Source organism: Nyctereutes procyonoides, unplaced genomic scaffold, assembly GCF_905146905.1.
Source record: "Nyctereutes procyonoides isolate TBG_1078 unplaced genomic scaffold, NYPRO_anot_genome, whole genome shotgun sequence".
Lineage (NCBI taxonomy): Eukaryota > Metazoa > Chordata > Mammalia > Carnivora > Canidae > Nyctereutes > Nyctereutes procyonoides.
The window spans coordinates 1010252-1030365 of record NW_026575020.1 but is presented as its reverse complement, the minus strand read 5'-3'; the positions used below and the strand labels follow the sequence as shown (position 1 = coordinate 1030365).

General features: G+C 53.0%; 2 protein-coding genes across 11 annotated transcripts; one reads left to right on the top strand and one right to left on the bottom strand.

Moving 5' to 3' along the window:
- The first annotated feature begins 7058 nt into the window (after positions 1-7058).
- Positions 7059-11243, top strand: TMUB2 (transmembrane and ubiquitin like domain containing 2). Of its 7 annotated transcripts, none has more exons than XM_055328157.1 (4): positions 7069-7127; positions 7677-7801; positions 9144-9710; positions 9965-11243. In XM_055328157.1, the coding sequence occupies exons 2-4, from the start codon at positions 7767-7769 to the stop codon at positions 10329-10331; spliced, it is 969 nt and encodes a 322-aa protein (XP_055184132.1). In that variant the 5' UTR covers positions 7069-7127; positions 7677-7766; the 3' UTR covers positions 10332-11243. The 7 variants fall into 7 exon arrangements, with proteins under 7 accessions (XP_055184176.1, XP_055184132.1, XP_055184184.1 ...); XM_055328167.1 differs by lacking the exon at positions 7069-7127 and adding an exon at positions 7166-7181; XM_055328193.1 differs by lacking the exon at positions 7069-7127 and adding an exon at positions 8463-8625 and having other exon boundaries at positions 7243-7801.
- Positions 11244-11315: 72 nt separating this feature from the next.
- ATXN7L3 (ataxin 7 like 3) lies at positions 11316-19224 on the bottom strand. 4 transcript variants are annotated; one of them, XM_055328113.1, is made up of 13 exons: positions 18766-19224; positions 17293-17403; positions 16867-16999; positions 16498-16669; positions 16221-16318; positions 15991-16013; positions 15616-15682; positions 15376-15461; positions 14992-15060; positions 14676-14719; positions 14331-14402; positions 14079-14236; positions 11316-13966 (listed from the first exon to the last, which is right to left on the bottom strand). In XM_055328113.1, exons 2-13 carry the CDS (start codon positions 17341-17343, stop codon positions 13818-13820), a joined length of 1122 nt encoding a protein of 373 aa, XP_055184088.1. In that variant the 5' UTR covers positions 17344-17403; positions 18766-19224; the 3' UTR covers positions 11316-13817. The 4 variants fall into 4 exon arrangements, with proteins under 4 accessions (XP_055184088.1, XP_055184108.1, XP_055184098.1 ...); XM_055328133.1 differs by having other exon boundaries at positions 15376-15404; XM_055328123.1 differs by having other exon boundaries at positions 15616-15661.
- Between the last annotated feature and the right edge of the window lie 890 nt (positions 19225-20114).

The following is a 20114-nucleotide window of genomic DNA, read 5'->3' as shown; positions in this document are numbered from 1 at the left end:
GAGAGTGGATACTCAAACATTTGCTGAATCAATGAATCAACCTCACCAGCACTCAGAGAAATACAAATTAAAACAATAACAAGGGGGACACCTGGGTGACTCAGCGGTTGACCATCTGCCTTTGGCTCAGGGCGTGATCCCGGGGTCCTCGGATCGAGTCCCACATTGGGCTCCTTGCATGGGGCCTGCTTCTCCCTCTGTTTATGTCTCTGCTTCTCTCTGTGTGTGTCTCTCATGAATAAATAAATCTTTAAAAAAATAATAAGGTAGTTTCCCTAGTAGATAGAAGGAAGTTGTAAAGATTGATAACAGGCAGTGCCCACGAAGATCTGAAGATGTAAATTCTTGCTCATCCTATTGGTGGGAAAGGAAATTGCTTTTTTGGTAGGCAATTTAGCAGCACCCTTTAAACACTGCCCTGCCCCTGCCCCGGTTACATAAAAGTTTGGTACACATGGGGACATTCACTCCACCATCGCCTGCAACAGCACAACAAGTGGGAGGTAGTGGACAAATCCAAATTCTGGAATACAATGCAGCCCTTAAAAAGGGTAGTCCCCACAACAGGAAGGAGCTGGGGAGGGATGCCAAGTGATCATCACAGACATGGCCTTGGAAAGATTGCCAAAACTGTTGTTAAGGAGAAAGAAACAGGTTGGAATACAATATGTACAGCCAACAAAGCCAAACCTCATGATTGTAGATGAAGAGAAAAAGGCCCAGAGACAGGTGCCCAAGAATTCTCCTCCAGGGAGGGAAGAAGGCCTGTGCCAATGGGGCATTTTATGGTCCGTATTTTAAATTTTTTAAAACTTTAAATTCCACTATGTTTTTTTAAAAAATATATTATTTATTCACAAGAGACATAGAAAAAGAGGCAGAGACACAGGCAGAGGGAGGAGAAGCAGGCTCCATGCAAGAAGCCTGATGCGGGAGTTGATCCTGGGAATCCTGGATCACACCCTAAGCCAAAGGCAGGTGCTCAACCACTGAGCCACCCAGGCGTCCCCCACTATATTTTTTTAAAGTTTTTTTCTCATATTTGAATTTTTTTTTACAAAGAGATACCTATGGATTCTATTGAAATTAATTTTTTTGAGGATGTGAAGTAACTTTTTTTTTTTTTAAGATTTTATTTGAGAGAGAGAGACAGCACGAGCAGTGGGGAGAGATAGAAGAAGAAGCAGATTCCCTGCTGAGTGGGAAGCCCGAGGCAGGGCTCACTCCCAAGACCCTGAGATCATGACCTGAGCCAAAGGCAGATGCTTAACTGATTGAGCCACCCAGAGGCCCCAGGATGAGAAGTAACTTTAATCATGATCCTTAGACAGGGGCAGCAGGAGTGTCTAAGTGTGGGGCCACCCTTAAGAGTAGCCTGGGTAAAAATTTTTTAAGGGAAGAAAACACAAAAGGCCCAACAATTAGTTTACAAAGTGATTGATGAGACATGAAAAACTGGAAACCTCACTAGTGATCCAATGAATGAAATCAAAGGAACAGACACACTTTTGTCTATCTGATTGGCAAACATGGAATGAATGACATGAAGTGGTTAGGGAAGGAGCAGTTTTAGTCAAACAGATTTACTCTCTACACATTGGGTTAAGGCAGCATTCTCAGATCACAGATACATTCACCATTCTATATCCATCTTAATTGCACATAAAGAAAAAAATTTAAAAAAATAATTGCACATAAAGTTATAAAAACGCCTAAGTTAAAAAAAAAAAAACAAAAACTAAGTTCCAGGGTTAAGAAAAGCAAACATTTCATGAACTATATCATTAAAAATGTCCAAAGAGGTCAGATCCATTAAAATACTCTGTTATGGGGCACCTGGATGGCTCAGTCAGTTAAGCATCTGACTCTTGATTTCACTGTCATGAACTCAGGGTCGTGAGATAGAGCCCCCAGTTGGGCTCTGTGTTGACTATAGAACCTGCCTAAGATTCTCTCTCTTACTTTCCCTCTGCCCACCCCCCACTCGTGTGCATGTGCACTCTCTCTCAATTAGTTAATTAAAAATACTGTTAATTTTTTTATTATCACTATTATTTTCAAAAGAGGCCAGCTTTGGGTGGTGATAAGAGTCCCAACTGCAGGCTTCTTTCCTTGTTTTCCTCCCATAATTCCTCCACCCTCAAATACCCAACCCTGAGAGCCTCTCTTTCAAAATACTCTTAACTGCATCTTGTCCTTTGCTGTACACATTCATAAGATGCATTCTTTGCCAGACTCAACCTCCCTTCTTTTTCATTTTTTTAAGGACTCCATTTATTTATTTGATAGAGAGAGAGCTTGCAGAAGCAGGGGGAGCAGCAGGCAGAGGGAGAGGGAGAAACAGGCTCCCTGCTGAACAGAGAGCCTGATGAGGGGCTCCATCCCAGGACCCGGAGTCAAAGGCAGATGCTCAACCAACCAAGCCACCGAGGCACCCCTCTTTTTCCTTTTTTTTTTAAATTGTATTATTGAAGTATGATTGACATACAGTGATTAGTTTCAGGTGTACAACATAGTAATTCCATACATTACACCAACTCCACTTTTCCAGCCCTTCATCCCAGCAGCTTATCCCTAGCCAGTCCTTCCTTTTCTGTTCCATCCATTTTCCTCATGGCCATGGCTATCTTAAGACTTCACCTTTGGGGGCGCCTGTGGATTCTGGGATCCAGACTCACATCGGACTCCCTGTTCAGTGAAGAGCCTGCTTCTCCTTCTGCCTCTGCTACTCCCCCTGCTTGTGAGCTTGCTCCCTCTCTCGCTTTCTCTCTGTCAAATAAATAAATAAGTAAATCTTAAAAAAACAAAGACTTCGCATTTGGCCAGCAGACAGAAGAACTCTCTCAAATTCCCCATGTCTTCCCTCCAACTTCTCTGAATACATCCATCATTCATTTAAAAAATCTTTACCAAGTAACTGCTGTAGGCAGGCACTGGAATTGATTTGGGGGCTAGTGGAATAAAAACAAACATAGCACCTGCCTTTAAGGAATTTGGTAAGACAAAAAAAAATTAAAAACAACAATGCAGGGGCACCTGGGTGGGACAGTGCGGCAAGCCTCCGGCACAATTTTGGCTCAGGTGATGATCTCTGGTCCTGAGACAGAGCCCCATGTCAGGCTCCACGCTCAGCAGGGAGTGTGCTTCGGATTCTCTCTTCCTCTCCCCCTGTCTCCCCCAAATAAATAAATAAATCTTTTTTTTTAAAGATTTTATTTATTTATTCATGATAGTCACACACACACACACACACAGAGAGAGAGAGAGAGAGAGAGAGAGAGAGAGAGAGAGGCAGGCTCCATGCAGGGAGCCCGACATGGGATTCAATCCCGGGTCTCCAGGATTGCACCCTGGGCCAAAGGCAGGCACCAAACCGCTGCGCCACCCAGGGATCCCTAAATAAATAAATCTTAAAAACAAAAACCACAATGCAGTTTGGTAAGTGTTCTGGCAGAAGTCAGTCCATGCAGTTTGGGAAACACAGTGTATGTACCTAATCCCAAACAGATTGATCAGTACCTGAGGCAGTGAAAAAGCCAGATTTGTAGGCTCCTCAGCAGGGCAGCCATGGCCATCAGCTTTACCCTGCTGGGCTTCAGAAGTCATTGCTCAGTCATTTATTTCCTTCTTAGATTTCACTTCCCCCCTTTCCCTCAGCTCTTTCCCCCTTATAACATCTTCAAGGATTGTCACGTCTCTCAGAACCTCCCTCATTTATTCCGTTTTCTCTCACTTTCACCCTGTTTTTTGGGAAGGGAAACAGTAGTTGGTGCCACTCACACTGCCGTGGGAATGGAAGTAGGTACACGCTTCTGGAGGACATGGATCAAAAACCTGAACAATGTGAACACCCTTTGATCCAGCAATCCCATTTTCAGGAATTTATCCTAGGGAAAACATCATGAGTGTGTACAAAAATCTGTCATCAAAGACACACAAAGATGTCTATGAAAATACTTTGAAAACAAAGTACTGAAAACAATCTAAATGTCCATCCAAATGAGATAATAGCTTAAAAATTATGATGTAACACGGAAGATGATACTGTTGAGCACCTTAAAGCTATGCTATGATGCTATAAAAACATTCAGTTACATAGGAAAAGCTTCATGGCATATAGTTGAATGAAAAAAGGAGGGGACCAAATATTGAGAATAAGAATATATATATATATATATATATATATATATATATATATATATACAGAGAGAGCAAGAGCAAGAGAGTGTGAGAATGAGCTCGAGCACAAGCACTAGACAACTTTAGCTAAAGCACTAGTGGCATAGTTTGGACAACTATTTATTCTTTATGAGCCTCAGTTTTCAAGCCTATAAAATGGGTATAATAAGAGCTATTTGATAGGGCTCCATAAGATAGTGTATGTGAAGTACTTACCACAGTACCTGGCACATAATAAACTCTCAGAAGCATTTTTTTAAGATTTTATTTATTCATGATAGACATAGAGAGAGAGAGAGAGAGAGGCAGAGACACAGGCAGAGGGAGAAGCAGGCTCCATGCAGGGAGCCTGATGTGGGACTCGATCCTGGGTCTCTAGGATCAGGCCCTGGGCTGAAGGTGGTGCTAAACCAGAGCCACCAGGGCTGCCCAACTCTCAGAAGCATTAACAGTGGTTCGGCTCCTTGGTTTATTCATTCCATCAAGCATGTATTGAAAGCCCTTGAACTTGTTACTCTCTCTGGAACTTTGCTTGGTAAACCTCTATTTACTGTTCAAAATTCTAGGGATCCCTGGGTGGCACAGCGGTTTGGTGCCTGCCTTTGGCCCAGGGCGCGATCCTGGAGACCCGGGATTGAATCCCATGTCGGGCTCCCAGTGCATGGAGCCTGCTTCTCCCTCTGCCTGTGTCTCTGCCTCTCTCTCTCTCTCTCTCTTTCTCTGTGACTATCATAAATAAATAAAAATTAAAAAAAATTGTTTAACTGTACTATGGTACTCTACCCCTCCTGCATTCTTCAAAATAAAAACACTAAATTTTTAAGCCCCCAAAATACATGTATGCAGAAATTTAACAATACCTTTCATTTTACAAACATACAGTTGATCAAAAGAAACCAGACAAAAGAGTTGAAAGCAAGGACTCAAACAGATACTTGCACATCAATGTTCATAGCAGTACTATGCACAATAGCTGCAAGGTGGAAACAACACAAATGTCCATTAATAGATGGATGGATGAAGAAAGTGTACTATATACATACAATGGAATATTATTCAGCCTATAAAAGGAATGAAATTTTGATAGGGTCTACAACATGGATGATCCCTGAAAACATTGTTAAGTGAAATAAGTCAATCATACAATACAAATTGGGAAAAAGGACAAATATTTTATGATTCCACTTATACGGGATACCTGGAATAGGAAAATTCATAGAAAGTAGATTGGAGGTGGGAAGGAGGCATGGGTATTGCAAATGGATAACCATGATGGGTGTACATTATGAATGTACTTAATGCCACTGAATTAGCCACTTAAAAATGGTTAAAACAGCAGGGCGGAGCACACCTAAAGGGCTCAGTTGGTTGAGTGTTTGCCTTCAATTCAGGTCATGATCTTAGGGTCCTAGGATCAAGTCCCACATTGGGCTCCCTGCTCACTGGGGAGTCTGCTTCTCCCTCTACCCCTCCCCACTGCTTGTGCTCTCTCTTTCACGCCCTTGCTGTCTCTCAAAGTTTTTTTTAAACCATCTAGAAATGGTTAAAGTGGTAAATTTATGTGTATTTCACAATAAGACTTGGAAAGAAGAATAAGTCAGATGGCTTGATTCCATTCATATAAAGTGCAAAAAAAAAACTCATCTATGGTAACAGAAGTCATAATAGTGTCTATGCTTTGTAAATTAGTGCCTGGAAGAGAACCCGGGGGGCGGGGGGGCTTTGGGATAATTTTCTATTTCTTTATCTGAGTGCTGGCTCTATTGGTGGTGTGTTGGTGAAAACCACTGAACTCTTAAGAATTTGCCTCGTCTGCCTTTTTTATACTTCAATCAATAAATAGTTCGTCAGAAAACAACAAAATCCTAACATGTCTTTTGAAGAAAAAACTTTTTTAAGACTTATTTTGGAGAGAGAGAAAGAGAGCAAGGGGAAGGGGCAAAGGGAGAGGAAGAGTTCCAAGCCAACTCCCCGATAAATCTGGAAGCCCCTTTGGGGGACTCAATCTCATGACCCTGAGATCATAACCTGAGCTGAGACCTTATTTATTCATGAGAGACACAGAAAGAGAGAGAGGCAGAGAGAGGCAGGGGGAGAGACAGGCTCCATGCAGGGAGCCCGATGCGGGACTCGATTCCAGGACTCCAGGATCACACCCTGAGCCAAAGGCAGACGCTAAACCGCTGAGCCATCCAGGGATCCCCACCTCGAAAGAATTTTAATTGCAATATCCGGCTACGTTTTTGGGAGCTGAGCCTTTTTTTCCCTTTTTTTTTTCTTTCTGGGCTCCTTTTCTTGGGCCTTAAGTCTGCGCTGAATCTGTGCCTTCTTTGAAATGCTTTCTCGCCTTATTTACCAAGGTCTCACACTACCTGGGGTCGCATCCTTGGACCACCCGAAAGGTGACTAAACGGCCCCGTCTTCTGACTAGCCCTGAGTTGAACTTTTGGAGGTCAGAGAGCCCAGTCCCTACTGATCTCGCTAACCAGGAGCTCAAGGCGCGTTACAGAGCGATAATAAACCCAGCCAGCTCGGGAGGCTGGGAGAAAGGCCGGAAGAACACGCCGGGACGAGGCCAGCGCCGCTCACGTTCCGCGCGGCTATGCCAGCACGCCGGTCTTCCAGACGCGAAGCCACGCCTTCCTTCTCCCAAGCACCTCCCCCAACTCCATGTGGCCCCGCCCCTCACTCAGGGGCTCTTTAGGCCCCGCCCCAGAGGGGCGCTGATTCCGCCAACAATAACTCCGCCCCTCCTTCCGCTGAGAAACCTGTACCTATTAAAGAATACGCTTACGTCAGCCCGCCTTACGTAGACTTACGCCATCAGTGCACAGCGCGGAGGCGGGACTTCCTGTCTCTGAATCAAACAGCTTCCGGGAGAAGCCGGAAGAGACGGGACCCTGGACAGAATCGGGGATACCAGCCCCTCCCCCGGCCCCTACGGAAAGGTGAGTCCATGGGCCGTCCTAGCGAAGTCAAAACACTTAGTCTGGCCGTTTCAGGTGAGGAACTCCTTCCCTATCCAAGCACAGTACCGGTTCAGGCCACCTTTAATTTCCCATGACTCCCCGCGTCCTCAAGCCCCGCCCCTAGGCCCCCAGCCCCGCCCCGAAGTTTGAGGGGTGTGGATGGTTTGTGGCCCCCTCACGGGTCTCTACCCCTTACCGGCCGGGAGAACTGAGCTTGGCGGCCAGGGACCAGGCAGCCTTTCTCTCGGGTGGGTCCACGGACTCCTCTCCAGCCCCGCGGGAATAGGGCCGCCCCACGCGGAGCCTTCGCCTCAGAAAAGGCAGGGTCGGGACCCCTCCTCACCGCGCGGTCCGGGTCGCCCACAGACTGAGAAGTCAGCAAAGGCCTCTGAGGCGGGAGACCTGGGGTCCTGCTTGGCTCCTGCCCACGAAAGTGCCGTGTGTCTGTGCCAGTCGTTTTCGCTTCTATTCGCCGCAGTTTCCTTTTCTGTAAATCAGGGTCGGTGACATTAACCTTCTTACCATTAGGGGCTAGTTGTGGAAGCGATAAGTAATTGCTACCATTTATTTATTGAACCACTGCAATGTGCCAGACACTGTGCTAAGTATTTTGCTTCAATGATTTCCCGTCACCGTCAAAACAACCTTATGAGGTAGGTACTATTTTTAACCCCATTTTACTGATGAAAAAGCTGAGGCCCTGAGAAAGTTGTCCGAGGTTACAGAGCTAGTAAGAGGCAAGGCTGGGATTATAATTAGGCTTTTTGTTTTTTGGTGTTTTTTTTGTTTGTTTTTTGTTTTTTGTTTTTACTCCAGGGCCCATGTTCTAAATAAGGATGTGGAAGCTATTGAGATGTTGATATGTCCCACAAGTATTCTTCCAGCAGCTACTATGGCATTATACTGAGCACTAGGGTACATAGAAAAATACATGGTGATCCTTGTCTTCCAGAAGCCTAGTAGGGAGAGATGGACAGGTAGATAAGTATAATGAGGTTTTTATAGGTATTGTGAGGATAGTCTATTAATGATAATCATTGGATTGGATTTGCCTGGGGACAGCTGTGAAAGCCGCACATTCTCCAAGGGAAAGAGAAGGCACTCTAAGGAGCAAGCCCAGGTCCTTCTTGCCTTTCTAAGAAATTGCCAAGGGAAACCTATACAGTACATGAAGAGAGAGAGGGACATGGTTTGTGAGAGCTGTTTTGGAATCTTTTCCAGATTCTTTCCACTTAGGTGGTGGTTTTGCCGTTGTGAGCCTGTGGTGACCCAGGAGGGTAGTGTTTCTCGTGCCTGTCCTCCTTTGCTCCCTAGGACTTTCAGAAGAGTTTCAGAGGTGGGCAGACAACAGTGCCTGCTGCATAATGTCTGCTGCTGGCCCCTACAGATGTGTCCTTTTGGGATGGTCTATGCTTCTGACGGAAAATTAAATTTTTGGTTCTTGACATCAGAACCTGAATACGTGACCATGAATGAGGTAGGGTTCAAATGAGACATTCTGGCAAGAGTGGCTGCACTATGCCTCCAGAAGACCCTAAAATAAAACATTTCATAGTTTTTGATCTTTCTGAAGCCACCTTGGAGGCTTCTCTGGGGGGCATCATTGCTAGACCAAGTGATAGAAATCCCAGAGGAACTCAGGGCGCAAAAAAGCAAAAAAATTTTCCCCCACCTACAAAAAAACAACAGCCAGTTGCAGCAGCAGTCACCAAACAAAGCCACAAGGTTTTCCTGGTGATCCATGCTCACTGGGAGCTTGAAATGTGAGAGGGGGAAGATGTGGAACCTGAAAGCTAGTGTCTCACAATAGAGACAAAGGGTTAAGTCCTTAGCTTTAGGTTGGAGGTCCAGAGGTAGGACGGTTTGTTCTCCCTTCTACAGGACACCGAATTCTATTTTCTTTCAGCACTGGGTCAGTTAGGACCTAAACAAACTAGGAACCTGGTTGCAACCCTATATACCCTGCTGATGTTATGCCCCCCTTTGTTCCTGCAGTGTCGACCCAGTCAGCAGCCAGGCCATGGAGCTCTCTGATGTCACCCTCATTGAGGGTGTGGGTAATGAGGTGACTGTGGTGGCAGGTGTGGTGGTGCTGATTCTAGCCTTGGTCCTAGCTTGGCTCTCTACCTACGTAGCAGACAGCGGTAGCAACCAGCTCCTGGGCACCATTGTGTCAGCTGGAGACACATCCGTCCTCCACCTGGGGCATGTGGACCATCTAGTAGCAGGCCAAGGCACCCCAGAGCCAGCTGAACTCCCCCATCCATCAGAGAGTAATGATGAGAAGGCTGAAGAGGCTGGCGAAGGTGGGGGAGACTCCACAGGGGAGCCTGGAGCTGGGGGTGGTATTGAGCCGAGCCTTGAGCATCTGCTTGACATCCAAGGCCTGCCCAAAAGACAAGCGGGCCCAGAAAGCAGCAGTCCAGAGCCCCCCCTGAGATCTGAGGATAGCAGCTGCCTCCCTCCCAGCCCTGGCCTCATCAGTGTGCGGCTCAAATTCCTCAATGACACCGAGGAGCTGGCTGTGGCCAGGCCGGAGGATACTGTGGGTGCCCTGAAGAGGTGAGTGGACTGGAGAGTGGGAGGCTGCTCATACCCTATGCCCTCAGCCCTTGGTCACCCAAGAGGAGGCTGGTACCCATCTGGGAGTGGCAGGGATCTATCAGGTCCAGCCCCCCACTAGGGGTGGGTGGGATCCTTCTCAGAAACTCACCCTTCAGTTCTTCCCTCATTGTCCTGTTTTGTTGGTCCCGGCCCGTTTGCCTTCTCATTCCTTGCCTTGTCTTTCCTTCTCTCTCTCTCCCTCATCCTTCCAGTAAATATTTTCCTGGACAAGAGAGCCAGATGAAACTGATCTACCAGGGCCGTCTGCTGCAGGACCCAGCCCGCACACTGCGTTCCCTGAACATTACCGACAACTGTGTGATTCACTGCCACCGCTCACCCCCAGGGTCAGCTGTTCCAGGCCCTTCAGCCTCCTTGGTCCCCTCCTCGGCCACCGAACCCCCCAGCCTTGGCGTCAGTGTGGGCAGCCTCATGGTGCCTGTGTTCGTGGTGCTGTTGGGCGTGGTATGGTACTTCCGTATCAATTACCGCCAGTTCTTCACAGCACCTGCCACTGTCTCCCTGGTGGGGGTCACGGTCTTCTTTAGTTTCCTAGTATTTGGGATGTATGGACGATAAGGACATAGGGGGAAAATGAAAGGCATGGTCTTCCTCCTTAATGGCCTCCCCCCTTTCCTGGCCAGAGCTGGGCCCAAGGGCTTGGGAGGGGAAGGGTGGAAAGGATGTGGCGGGTCCTCCTCCCTAGGACATAGGAAGCAGGTACAGGGCCTCCCCTCCACGTCTACGAGGGTACAGACATCCCACCTCTGTGCAAGCACAACTCAGGTAGAAACAAGGATGTCATCTTCTTTCACTTTTTAGGGTCCTAAAGTTCAGAGCTGAGCTGGTGGCCCAGCTCAGCGAGGAGCCAGGGCTCCAAGGATTCCCTCCCAGCTGTGGCCCTAGCTCTTTTCATTGTCCTGCATGTCTGCTCCTCAGTACCCAGGGCTGCCTGCCAGGGCAGCTCAGCATGGCCCCAGCATAGTTCTGTAGGGAGCCTGGAGTAGTTTTCTGTTTCTTAAGGGAATATCCATCTTTTGAGACTAAAGTCACACAGCAGGAATGAAGGTTGTGTCAGCTTTCTGTGTAGGCACCTAGCCGCCTCTACCTTCTCCCTCCACCCCTGTAGCAGGAATAGGGTGTTCTCTGTGTTCTGGATAGTTTCCAGTGTTCTCCCCTTTTTTCAAAGCACTTTGCTTGTATTTTTTTTTTTTTAAATAGTCCTTTATAGAGCTCAGTCAGGAAGGGGATTGGGGCACAAAGCCAAGCCCCCAGCATTGGGAGAGGCCAAGCCACAGCTGCTGCTACCCTAGGCCTAAGGCTGTAAGCAAGAGACAGCTCTGGCCCTCAGCCAGTGTCCTACCCTGCCCAACTCCAAGGACGAGTTCTGGGTATGGAGCCCTGGGCCCCAGGCCCTTGCCTCTGGGGTTCTTGGATGGAGGGTCAGTGTTTGTGACTAAATAAAGTTCCATTTTGTGGCTGTAAAGCCTCTTTTCTGTGATGTTAAGAGAATGGCTTTGCTCTTCCCCCATCAACATGGTAATGAGGGTGGGTAGGCCGGGCTACCAATGGGAGATGCAGTTTATTTACACCAGCAGCCATGGGGGCAGGGGAAATACACAGCGTTTACAAAGTTAGCTACCTGTACAGGATGGATTACATATGCAAAAATAAAAATCTCAAGACCACAGGACAGCGTGAGCCCCACCCCCCTCCCCCAATGACCCCAGCATGCGGTAATGCCAGGCGGGTGGCCCCTGGGCATGCGGGGGGGAGTGATGCATGGAAGGAAAAGCCACCGGCCATGGAAATTAGTACAGAACCCCCCCACACACACTCAGACACATGATAGGATACAGGGTGGACGACACCTAGCCGGGGTGGGAAGGATGGGAATTGAAACCCACACAGCCTGCTGTTAGAGGGGAGTGGAGAGCTCCTAGCCCCTGTTCAACTACATGGTAGGGGGGCACACTCTCCCCAGAAGGAAAGGGGTTTGCTCCCTCAGGGTCCCTGCTGGACCAAGCCCATCACTTACCCAGCTTGGGCAGGGGGCTCTGCCCTGAGGGTGGGCCAAGGAACAATGGGGAAGTGGATGTGGACAAACCAGTTCCCAAACTACTTCCCACTTCTCCCTCCTCCAAGCAGAGGGGGGAAAGGGAGAGGCCAGAGGGGAAAGGGTATGGTAGGGCCTGAGCTGCAGCTGCCTCTCAGAAGGGAGAATGGCCCTTGGCCTTCCCCCCTTCACCTTCAGCCACTCCCAAGACTTCATTTGGAAGCAGGCTGGAGGCTGGCTGAAATCCTCCTTTCCCTCTGGCTTCCCCTTAGAGGGAGAAGACTATGGAGGGTCAAGAACAGAGGAGCCCAGGCCCCAGGATTTATTCTAACTCCTGCCAAAATTTGTTTGGCTTTTTAAAAAATAATCACAATTCTTGGGTTAAAAACCAATTTGTAACCAGGCATCAGCCACAATCAGAACCCCCCTGGTGGGGGGTGGGGTGATTGGGGTTCCAGACGGTACTGCAGCCCTATCTCTTGTTGTTCCCTTAACCCTCTAGGGTCCCTAACCCAAATCAGTCCGACCAGTCCTGGGTACTAGCTACCCAAATGTGGGATGGCTCCTCCTGGGAAGAGGGCAGGGTTCACATCCAGCAAATGCCAGAGAACATGGCTCAGGGTCAACTCCATCCCTGTGTCAGTCAGCTCTGCTCCCAGCCCAGACTGTAGTCCTCCAGCTCGGCTCTTGGGAGCGATGGTGCCCATGTGGAGGTGGAACAGTACATCTCTTCGGGATGTAGACCAGGCAGGTGGGCACACTGGCATGGTAGTCCCACAGAGGGGTGATGCCTAGGCATGACGCCCCTTCCCCCTCCACTGACAACCCAGAGCACAGAGACTAGCCTCTTCCCACCCCAACTCCTAGCAAAGGGGGAGAGGGAAAAGATCAGGATTTTCCTCAGAGCCCCAAACCACAAGACAGAATAAATAACTTAAAAGCGGCTAAGGAAGGGGAAACAGGGCAGGCGTTGGAGGCAGGAGCATCGAGAGAGGAACTGAAGCTGGGCAAGGTGAAGGAGGGGGGTAGCAAGCAGCAGTTGGGAACTTGGACTGCCCTGCTAGGGCAGTGGGGCAGGGTAGGCGGGAGGAACATGGGGCCACCCCAGGAGGGTGAGGCTGGGCCCCTTCCTGGGGCAGGGAATGAGGTAAGAAAACATTTCAAATAAAGCAGCACCGTTCCCTCTCACCTTGGGGCCCCACTCCTCACCAGCCCTGGGTCAGGGAGGAAAGGTAGGGTGGGGGGGGGGGAGTCATTTTGATACACAGCTCCCTCTTCCTACCCTCCCCTTGCCCATTCCTTGAAGCTGTAGAGGCTGGAGGCCCTTTCCTGGCACCCAACAACAAAAGGACAGCTCCTGCTGCCAAGGAGGCCCCTGGGGACTGAGGGGAAAGGGCTGCCCCTGTGCGGGGCAGGGAAGGCGGTGGCAGTTCTGGACGCCCACCTCAGCAGACAGCTTGCTGTGCCTGCCTACCCCTGGGATTGGGGGCGTTGGATAGGATTCTGCACACAGACAGGACACGCCCAGCCCTGCCCCTCAGCTCCAAGCACCGGACCCATTCACATTGCTGAGGGCAGCTGGGGGAGGCCCCCTCCAGGCTCAGCTGCCAACCCACAGCCTCCCGGGTAGCCACAATGCTCCTCGGCAGGGCTTAGTCCAGTTCCTGGGGTGGGGGGCAGGCAGTGCCCTGGCACAGTGCCCAGGTCAGGCCCCTGGCCTAGCTGGACATCCAGTAACTCACAGAATAAATAGGAAAACTGCCTCCCACCAAACTTATGTCCAAGGCATAATATGTCCAGGTCTGAGTCCTGCATGCCAAGGGGTCATGCTCCATTGCAGAGGACCCTGACACCCCCCAGGGGCGCATATTTGGATCCTCTGCCTGCCTGGCCCACCAAGCTTCCCAAGCCCAAACCCCCAGCAGCCGTCCATTTGCCAGGCTTTGCCACCTGGGTGGGGGTTGGGAGAGAGGGCTCTGCTCAGCCAATGGCTATCCCTTGCACCCAAGTCAGTTGATGTCATCGTAGATGCTGGGCGTCGGGGGTGCCGGTGGCTTTGGCTTCTTCTTCTTGTTGGAGCCTAGGCTGGAGGCAGTCCCTACCAGGCTCAGATGGGATTTCTTTTTCTTAGTTTTCCGTGACTCGGAGCTGTTGGTACCTAAAGAGAAAGAGGCACCAGGGATGAGGGCTGGGCTGTGTGAGGGAACACAGGTGTCCCCACAACCCCAGCTTTGAGCAGAGAGCCTATGGGGCCCGCATGTATCACCTACCTAGACCCCATCCCTGATTCTCACTCGTCTTGGAGGAGCCTGAATCAGAGGGTGAAAGGTCAGAGGAGCCGTCCCACTGAAGCCGGCTGATCAGGGCCTGGCTGTCAGTCATGTCAAAGCTGTCATTATCCAGGGAACTCTCAACCTCTGGGAGGACGCTGGAAGAAGAGAGGGAGCACAGAAAGGGTTCAGGGCTACCCATCATCATCCTACTTTTCCCTGGCCTACCACCCTGCCAGGAGGGTCCCTTACGCTGAGGGTCCAAGGAAATAAATCCGCACGGCTCGCCGCTGCTCATCTGTGTGCTGGGGGCAGCGCAGGGACCTAGTGGGAAGACAACCACTTAAGACTCTGACAAAGCAAGAAGGGTCTGAGGAACTCAGGTGAGGCCCCTTCCCTCAGCAGAGGTGGGAGGAATAGACAAGACGGGGAAGGGATAAACAGAGTGCCCCCAGATTGTGGCCTAAGGCCTGACCATCAGAGGAGGGAGGGGAAGGGTGGGAGCCCCATTGCTCAAGTCCAAGGGTACTCCCGACCCAAGCCCAGGGTGAGTGTGCAGGAGGGCCCCCTGGCCCCCTTTCTAGGTTCTGAGCTCACCTTGTGCACATCTTCTTGGTGTGTTCAGAAATCACCCCACATTGCTGGAAGAGGAATATAAGCTGAAAGGAGGGACGGAGGGGAGCCTACTCTAGACCCTAGACATTTTCTTCTGTACAAAGCTACATCGCACGAGCAGCAACGGCCCCAAGGTGTCCAGAACAGCCTGTCCCAGGCCACCGCTGGCCAGAAAACCTAATTCCAGAGAGAGGGAGCTATGTGGCCCTGACTGCTGTCACCAGCCTCCTCCGGAGACATGACCACTGCCTGCGACTCCAGCCCACTCCCAAGGGCCTCCCCTTCCCTGGTCTCTCACCGTGGTGAGCAGGTTACGCAGCTCGTCCGGCCCCAGGGTCTCGTAGCTGATCCCAGTTGAGTTGTTATACTGGGGAAAACCAAAGGTACAGGTCAGCCCAAGAGGGAGGGGGAAGGGCCCGACGGGGGTGGGGAATCAGTCCCTCTCACCCTTCTCTACATGGGAGGGCCCTGGGACTACCCAGCAGTTTGCTAGTGATTCTTCCCATCCCACCTGTGCATCAGGGAGGGGCTGAGACCCAGCAATCACAAGAATATGCAAGATCTCAATATCCCATCTAGTGCTTCGGGCCATCAGGAGTCTGATCCCCCCACCTGTCCAAATCCCGCCCAACTCACAACAAGGAAAACAAGAGAGAACCTGAGAGGGGCAGTACCTACTCACCTTAAAAGGATCCGAATTGCTAAGTTCCCCTGAAGAAGAAAAAAGAAGGGGAAGGGTGTTTGATGCAGAGGTACAGACAGAGAACCCTGAAAATAACCAGAGAGGAAGTGGGGGTGACAGAAGGATCACAGGCCCTCCCTCGATCATCCCCCTGTCCCCTAAGCCCCCCACCTCCACCCTCCAGCAATGAGTCCCGAAAGACGCAGCTAAGATCATCCCCATTGTTTAAGCCCCACTCACCATTTTTGTGTTTTAAAGACTTGGATCTTCGAGGGGAATTGGGGTTCTGGAATGGGAGATACCACAGCTTTGGGGAAAGGGTAACGATAAGGGGGAGCCGAGAACCCAGGGAAGGAAAAAAGATTTGACAAAGAAACATCCTCAAATTCCTACTCTTGCTCCCCAGTAAGAGGCCCACCTACCCGTATTTCCTCCTCCCCTACTCCCACCAAGGCCTCCCTGGCCCTTCTGCCCACCACAGACACCCTCATCCCGAAACCCAGAGAGGCACCCGATGACCTCAGACTTGAGTCAAGATACCCGAGGACTCCCTGCCCATAAGGGAGGGTATCTGTCCTTCGCCCCAATTGCCCTCATGCTCGCCCCGGCTCTCACCTTGTCCGATTTTCTCTTCTTGGCTGTGTAGGACAAAAAAGAAAGGAGAGGATCATCTTAAGCCTTCAATCTAAGGAGCCCTACAGAAAAGCACAAAGCTACATTCTCCCCTTCTCATTCAATATAACGACCTGTGACCCTTACATGCCCAATTCCTGCTTGCCCGCCTCACCCTGATGGGCTGCATCCCCCCGCCCCCCCCCAGCCAGTTTCCCCAAATCCCCAAACACCTTTCTTCTCTGAGCCATAGGACCAGTCGTTGTCATTGATGTCATCGTTATCCTCTTGGTCACTCTCTGACTTGTTCATATTGTTGCTATTGGCAATCCTACCAACGGAAAGGAAAAGAAAGGGTCAAGACAGCCACCTCTCTCTGCCCCCAACCACAGAGGCCAAGCACGAGCCACCGTCTGTGCCCTACTAATGCCCCTGGGGGACTACACCATGACACAAGTTACAAGAGGTGGGACCAGCATCTCTGGTTCTAGCAGAGAGAGATGCCCTCACCGGCGGTTGGCGATGCGGCTGCTGTTCCGGCCCATTCCCAGGCACTTCTCCAGATGGGGAGCGAAGCGAGAGGCAGCAATACTACGGCTGCAATTGGGGCAGACACACTCCTTGCTCTTCCACTGGTTGAAAACCTGTCCAAAGATGTCCAACCCCGGCTGGTCCACGATCTCTGGGGACAGGAGAGGCGTGGCGATCAGGGCGGGCAGGGGACCCTCACCTCTTGTCTCCCGCCCATGGCCTCTTGAAACCCCCTGCCTGGGCTCACAGGAGCCCCAGGTACTACGTCTGGTGCAGTTTCCAGAGGAGGAACTTGCAAGTATCCCCGGGACAGGGGCCGGATGGCTCTCCTTCAACCCTGAAGCTCACCAAAATCCTTCATGCTATCAGGGTCCGTGTCGTCCAGGAAGAAGTAGCCACACTTGACAGCCCGGTGTACCTCAAAGCAGAATCCCAAACAAGAATCCTCGACCAGGTCCGCGTATATCTCCTGAGCGATGGCCTGGGCCCAGGGGAGAACATCCACGGTCAGGAGTCTTGGCCCCCTGGACTGAGAGCAACTCTCACCAACCAAATCTGCCAACTCGCCCTGGCCAAAAATAATGCTTTCTTTGCCATTTTCCCCATCTTGACTTCGCATCCTTTCTTCTTCCGGAGCCTTGGGCCTTTTCAGCTGGCTATTCCCTTTAAGGAACCAGGCTGACTACCCAAATTCCTCTTTGGTGTGAACGCCAGATATAGCGACGTAGAGACATCAAGAGAAAGAACTAGAGGCACACGTGGGGGAGCCCTCACCTCTAGTTTGCTGTTATCCAGGCCAGACAAAGACATTTCCTCCATTTTCATTTGTAAACTCTTGTGGAGACGGCGCTCTGACTGCTCATAGCACAGCGGGCGGCAACACGGCTGCACACATGGGGGTGGGGGGATGTTGGTGTGAGTCCAAGACACCTCTGGAGACTGCCACCTCCCCTCTGCACCTCACTGCCCAGAGCTTAATGCTGGCATCAGGATCTACCCTTCCCCAAGGCCTAGGCTCACTAAGTCTGGATGGTCCTTCAGGGCCTGAAACCCAAAGACGGCCTAGTCCTTCCCAGGACTGAACTCAGGCCCTGGACTCTGCTACCAGTCCAAGTCTGAGTCCATAGGAGGCAGCAGCTCACCCCAGGTCCCCCAAACTCAAACCCCTCTTCCATACCCATGGTGCAATGCAGCAGGGGGAGGAGAAGGAACTCTAAGGCCTCAAAGCAAACCCACAGGGTGTGGCAAAGAACTGCACAGACTCCTAAATACACCCCCCCCCTTTCCCTAGGCTCTCCTCAGAGTCACCTCTGCTTTCAGCCAGGATGTCCACTTGGGGGGGTACTGCTACCAGAAGTCGGAACGGCCCTAGAGCCCTACAACCTTCACCCCACTGTGTCTTCCCTTGAAATAAGCCTGTGACTACAGAAGGGGCACAGAGCCCACAGAAACCTAGAGCTGAAGGAGCATTTCTAGCCATCATGAGCAGGAAGGAGGGGTAGAGCCCGGTGGGGATGGCATGCCGGAGTGGGCACTCCCCTTACCTGTTCTTCTTTTTAGATAACCACCCTCCCTCCCTCAGGACCAGCCCGGAAGTCTCTCCAAGAGCCCCAAAGTCCAGGAATCCCCACCAAAGGATTCTGAAACAGCGCCCACAGTCCGGGGCCCCTCTTAACGGTGGGTACGAGTTTAAGGAGCTGCCGGCCTAGAGTGGGGTGGGGACTGACAAATGAGCCAGGGGCACCGGGGAGGGTAGGAGGCCGGGCCTCGGCTCTTCCCCCGTCCCTGCGGCACTGCTGCTGCATCATACCGACTGGGGGGAGGAGAGCCGAGCCGCCCGAGGCCGGCGCCGGTCCGGGACAGACCGACCCCTAGAGAGTGGGCAGAGTGGGACGCGTCCCGGCCCCTCTCCTTCCCCGCCCGCCGACAGCCCCAGCCGGCCGGGGAGAGGAGTCCGGGAGGGTGTCTCTATTGTCCCGGGGGCTGGGGCCTGGCTCCCTAACAAAGGCCCCGCGCCCCCTCCCCGGCCGGTCCTGCCCCGCCCAGGGGGGACCCAGACAGGGGGAGAGCTGGGGGCCCCGGCCGGGCCGGGAAGCCGGGGGAAGCCGGGCGTTTCCGCGTCGGCCCGGGGGGAGGGGAAGGGGCGCTGACCCAGACCTGGGGGGAGGGGGCCCAAGCCCCGCCTCGGGCCCCGCCCCCCGCCCCCCGCAGGCCCCTCCCCCGTCCCCGTCTCCGTTCCGTACTCACCCCGCCCGGGGGGCCGCGCCGGGGCCCGGCGGCCTCTCAGGGCCGCGTCCTCCGGCGGCGGCGGCGGCGGCGGCTGCTCCGGAGCCCCATGTCCGTCGGTCCGTCCTCGCCTCTCCCCGGGGCCCAGGGCCCGGGGCCGGGGGGTCGGGCCGCCCCCCCGCCTCGCCGCCTCACCGGGCGGCCATGGCCCCTTCCCCTCCCTTCTCGTCCCGTCGCCGCCTCCTCCTCCTCACCTCACCCCGCCCGCGCGCAGTCCGCGCGCCGTCCGCGCGCCCCTCCCCCCGCCCCCCACTCCAGCCCGCCTCTCCCGGGCGGGGGGTGCGGCGCGAGCCCGGAGCGCGCGCGCGTGCCGCGACCGGAGGATGGATGGATGGAGCGAGCGAGAACGCGAGCGTGCGCGCGCGCGCCCCTCTCCCCCTCCCTCCGCGCGGGCGCGAGGCCAAGCGCGAGCGCGCTCCAACCTCCTCCTCTTCCTCCTCCCGCCCCTCTTCAACACCCCGCCCCCGCCCTCCCTTCCTCTTCCTTCTTTCGCTTTCGCGCGCCCAGCGACTGCTCGCGCCTGCTAGAAGGGCCCGAGCGCGTGCATCTGCCCCGCGGCCGCAGCTCGGCAGCATTTGCTCCAGGGGGCGGGGACCGGGCGGGGAGGAGGGGCGCCACGCCGCCGTCCAAAGTACCGGCGGACGGGGACGGGGGCGGGGAGATGGGCGGGGCCTTCGGCGGCCACCTCGGCCAATCGCCGTCTCGCCTCGGTCCGGCCGGCCCAATAGGATGGTGGTGGGTGGAGCGCCGTTCAAGGTGAGGTGCGCGGTGCGCTGGGGGCGGAGACGTTGTGCCGTCCCGGCCGGCTCCGGGGCGGGGGCAGCGGGTGGCGTCGAAAGAGAGCGCCGGCTCCAGCCGAGCCTGGGACGCCTTCCGGCCCAGGATCCCCCGCCCTTCCCTCGGGGCTCCCGGCTCTTCCCGCACACACACACACCTCCTCCCGCCCCCCGGCGCCCCAACGCCGGCATTTACCCCGTAGCGTGCAGCCACTTCTCGGAAGAGGCCGGAGTTGAAGTGGGGCTCTGTTAGCACCTCAAGGCAGGAAATCTATGGAGCCAGAGGGGCTCGTCCCAGCCTCCGATCCCCTGTTTCTGGGCGGGTCTCAGCCCACTGCAGGCCTGCGAGCCAACGAACGCCCGAGATGAGGGTCCTCGGCTGAGGGCGGAGGCCGACCTCTGTCCTTCTGAGCCGAGCGCCCTCCCCGCCCTCAGCCTAATTTAGATCCCACACCTGCTCGGCTTTCCTGCTTCCGGAACCCACGCTGGACCCCCCACCTCTCGGACAGCCTGCCTGGCCCCAGCCAGACCCTT

Coding starts and splice junctions, on each gene's coding strand:
- TMUB2 (XM_055328157.1), top strand. CDS start 7,767: ATGATTTCCCGTCACCGTCAAAACAACCTTATGAG. Junction 7,802..9,143: donor CGTCAAAACAACCTTATGAG/GTAGGTACTATT, acceptor TTGTTCCTGCAG/TGTCGACCCAGTCAGCAGCC. Junction 9,711..9,964: donor ACTGTGGGTGCCCTGAAGAG/GTGAGTGGACTG, acceptor TCATCCTTCCAG/TAAATATTTTCCTGGACAAG.
- ATXN7L3 (XM_055328113.1), bottom strand. CDS start 17,343: ATGAAAATGGAGGAAATGTCTTTGTCTGGCCTGGATAACAGCAAACTA. Junction 17,000..17,292: donor TGGATAACAGCAAACTAGAG/GTGAGGGCTCCC, acceptor CCCTGGGCCCAG/GCCATCGCTCAGGAGATATA. Junction 16,319..16,497: donor AGCCGCATCGCCAACCGCCG/GTGAGGGCATCT, acceptor TTCCGTTGGTAG/GATTGCCAATAGCAACAATA.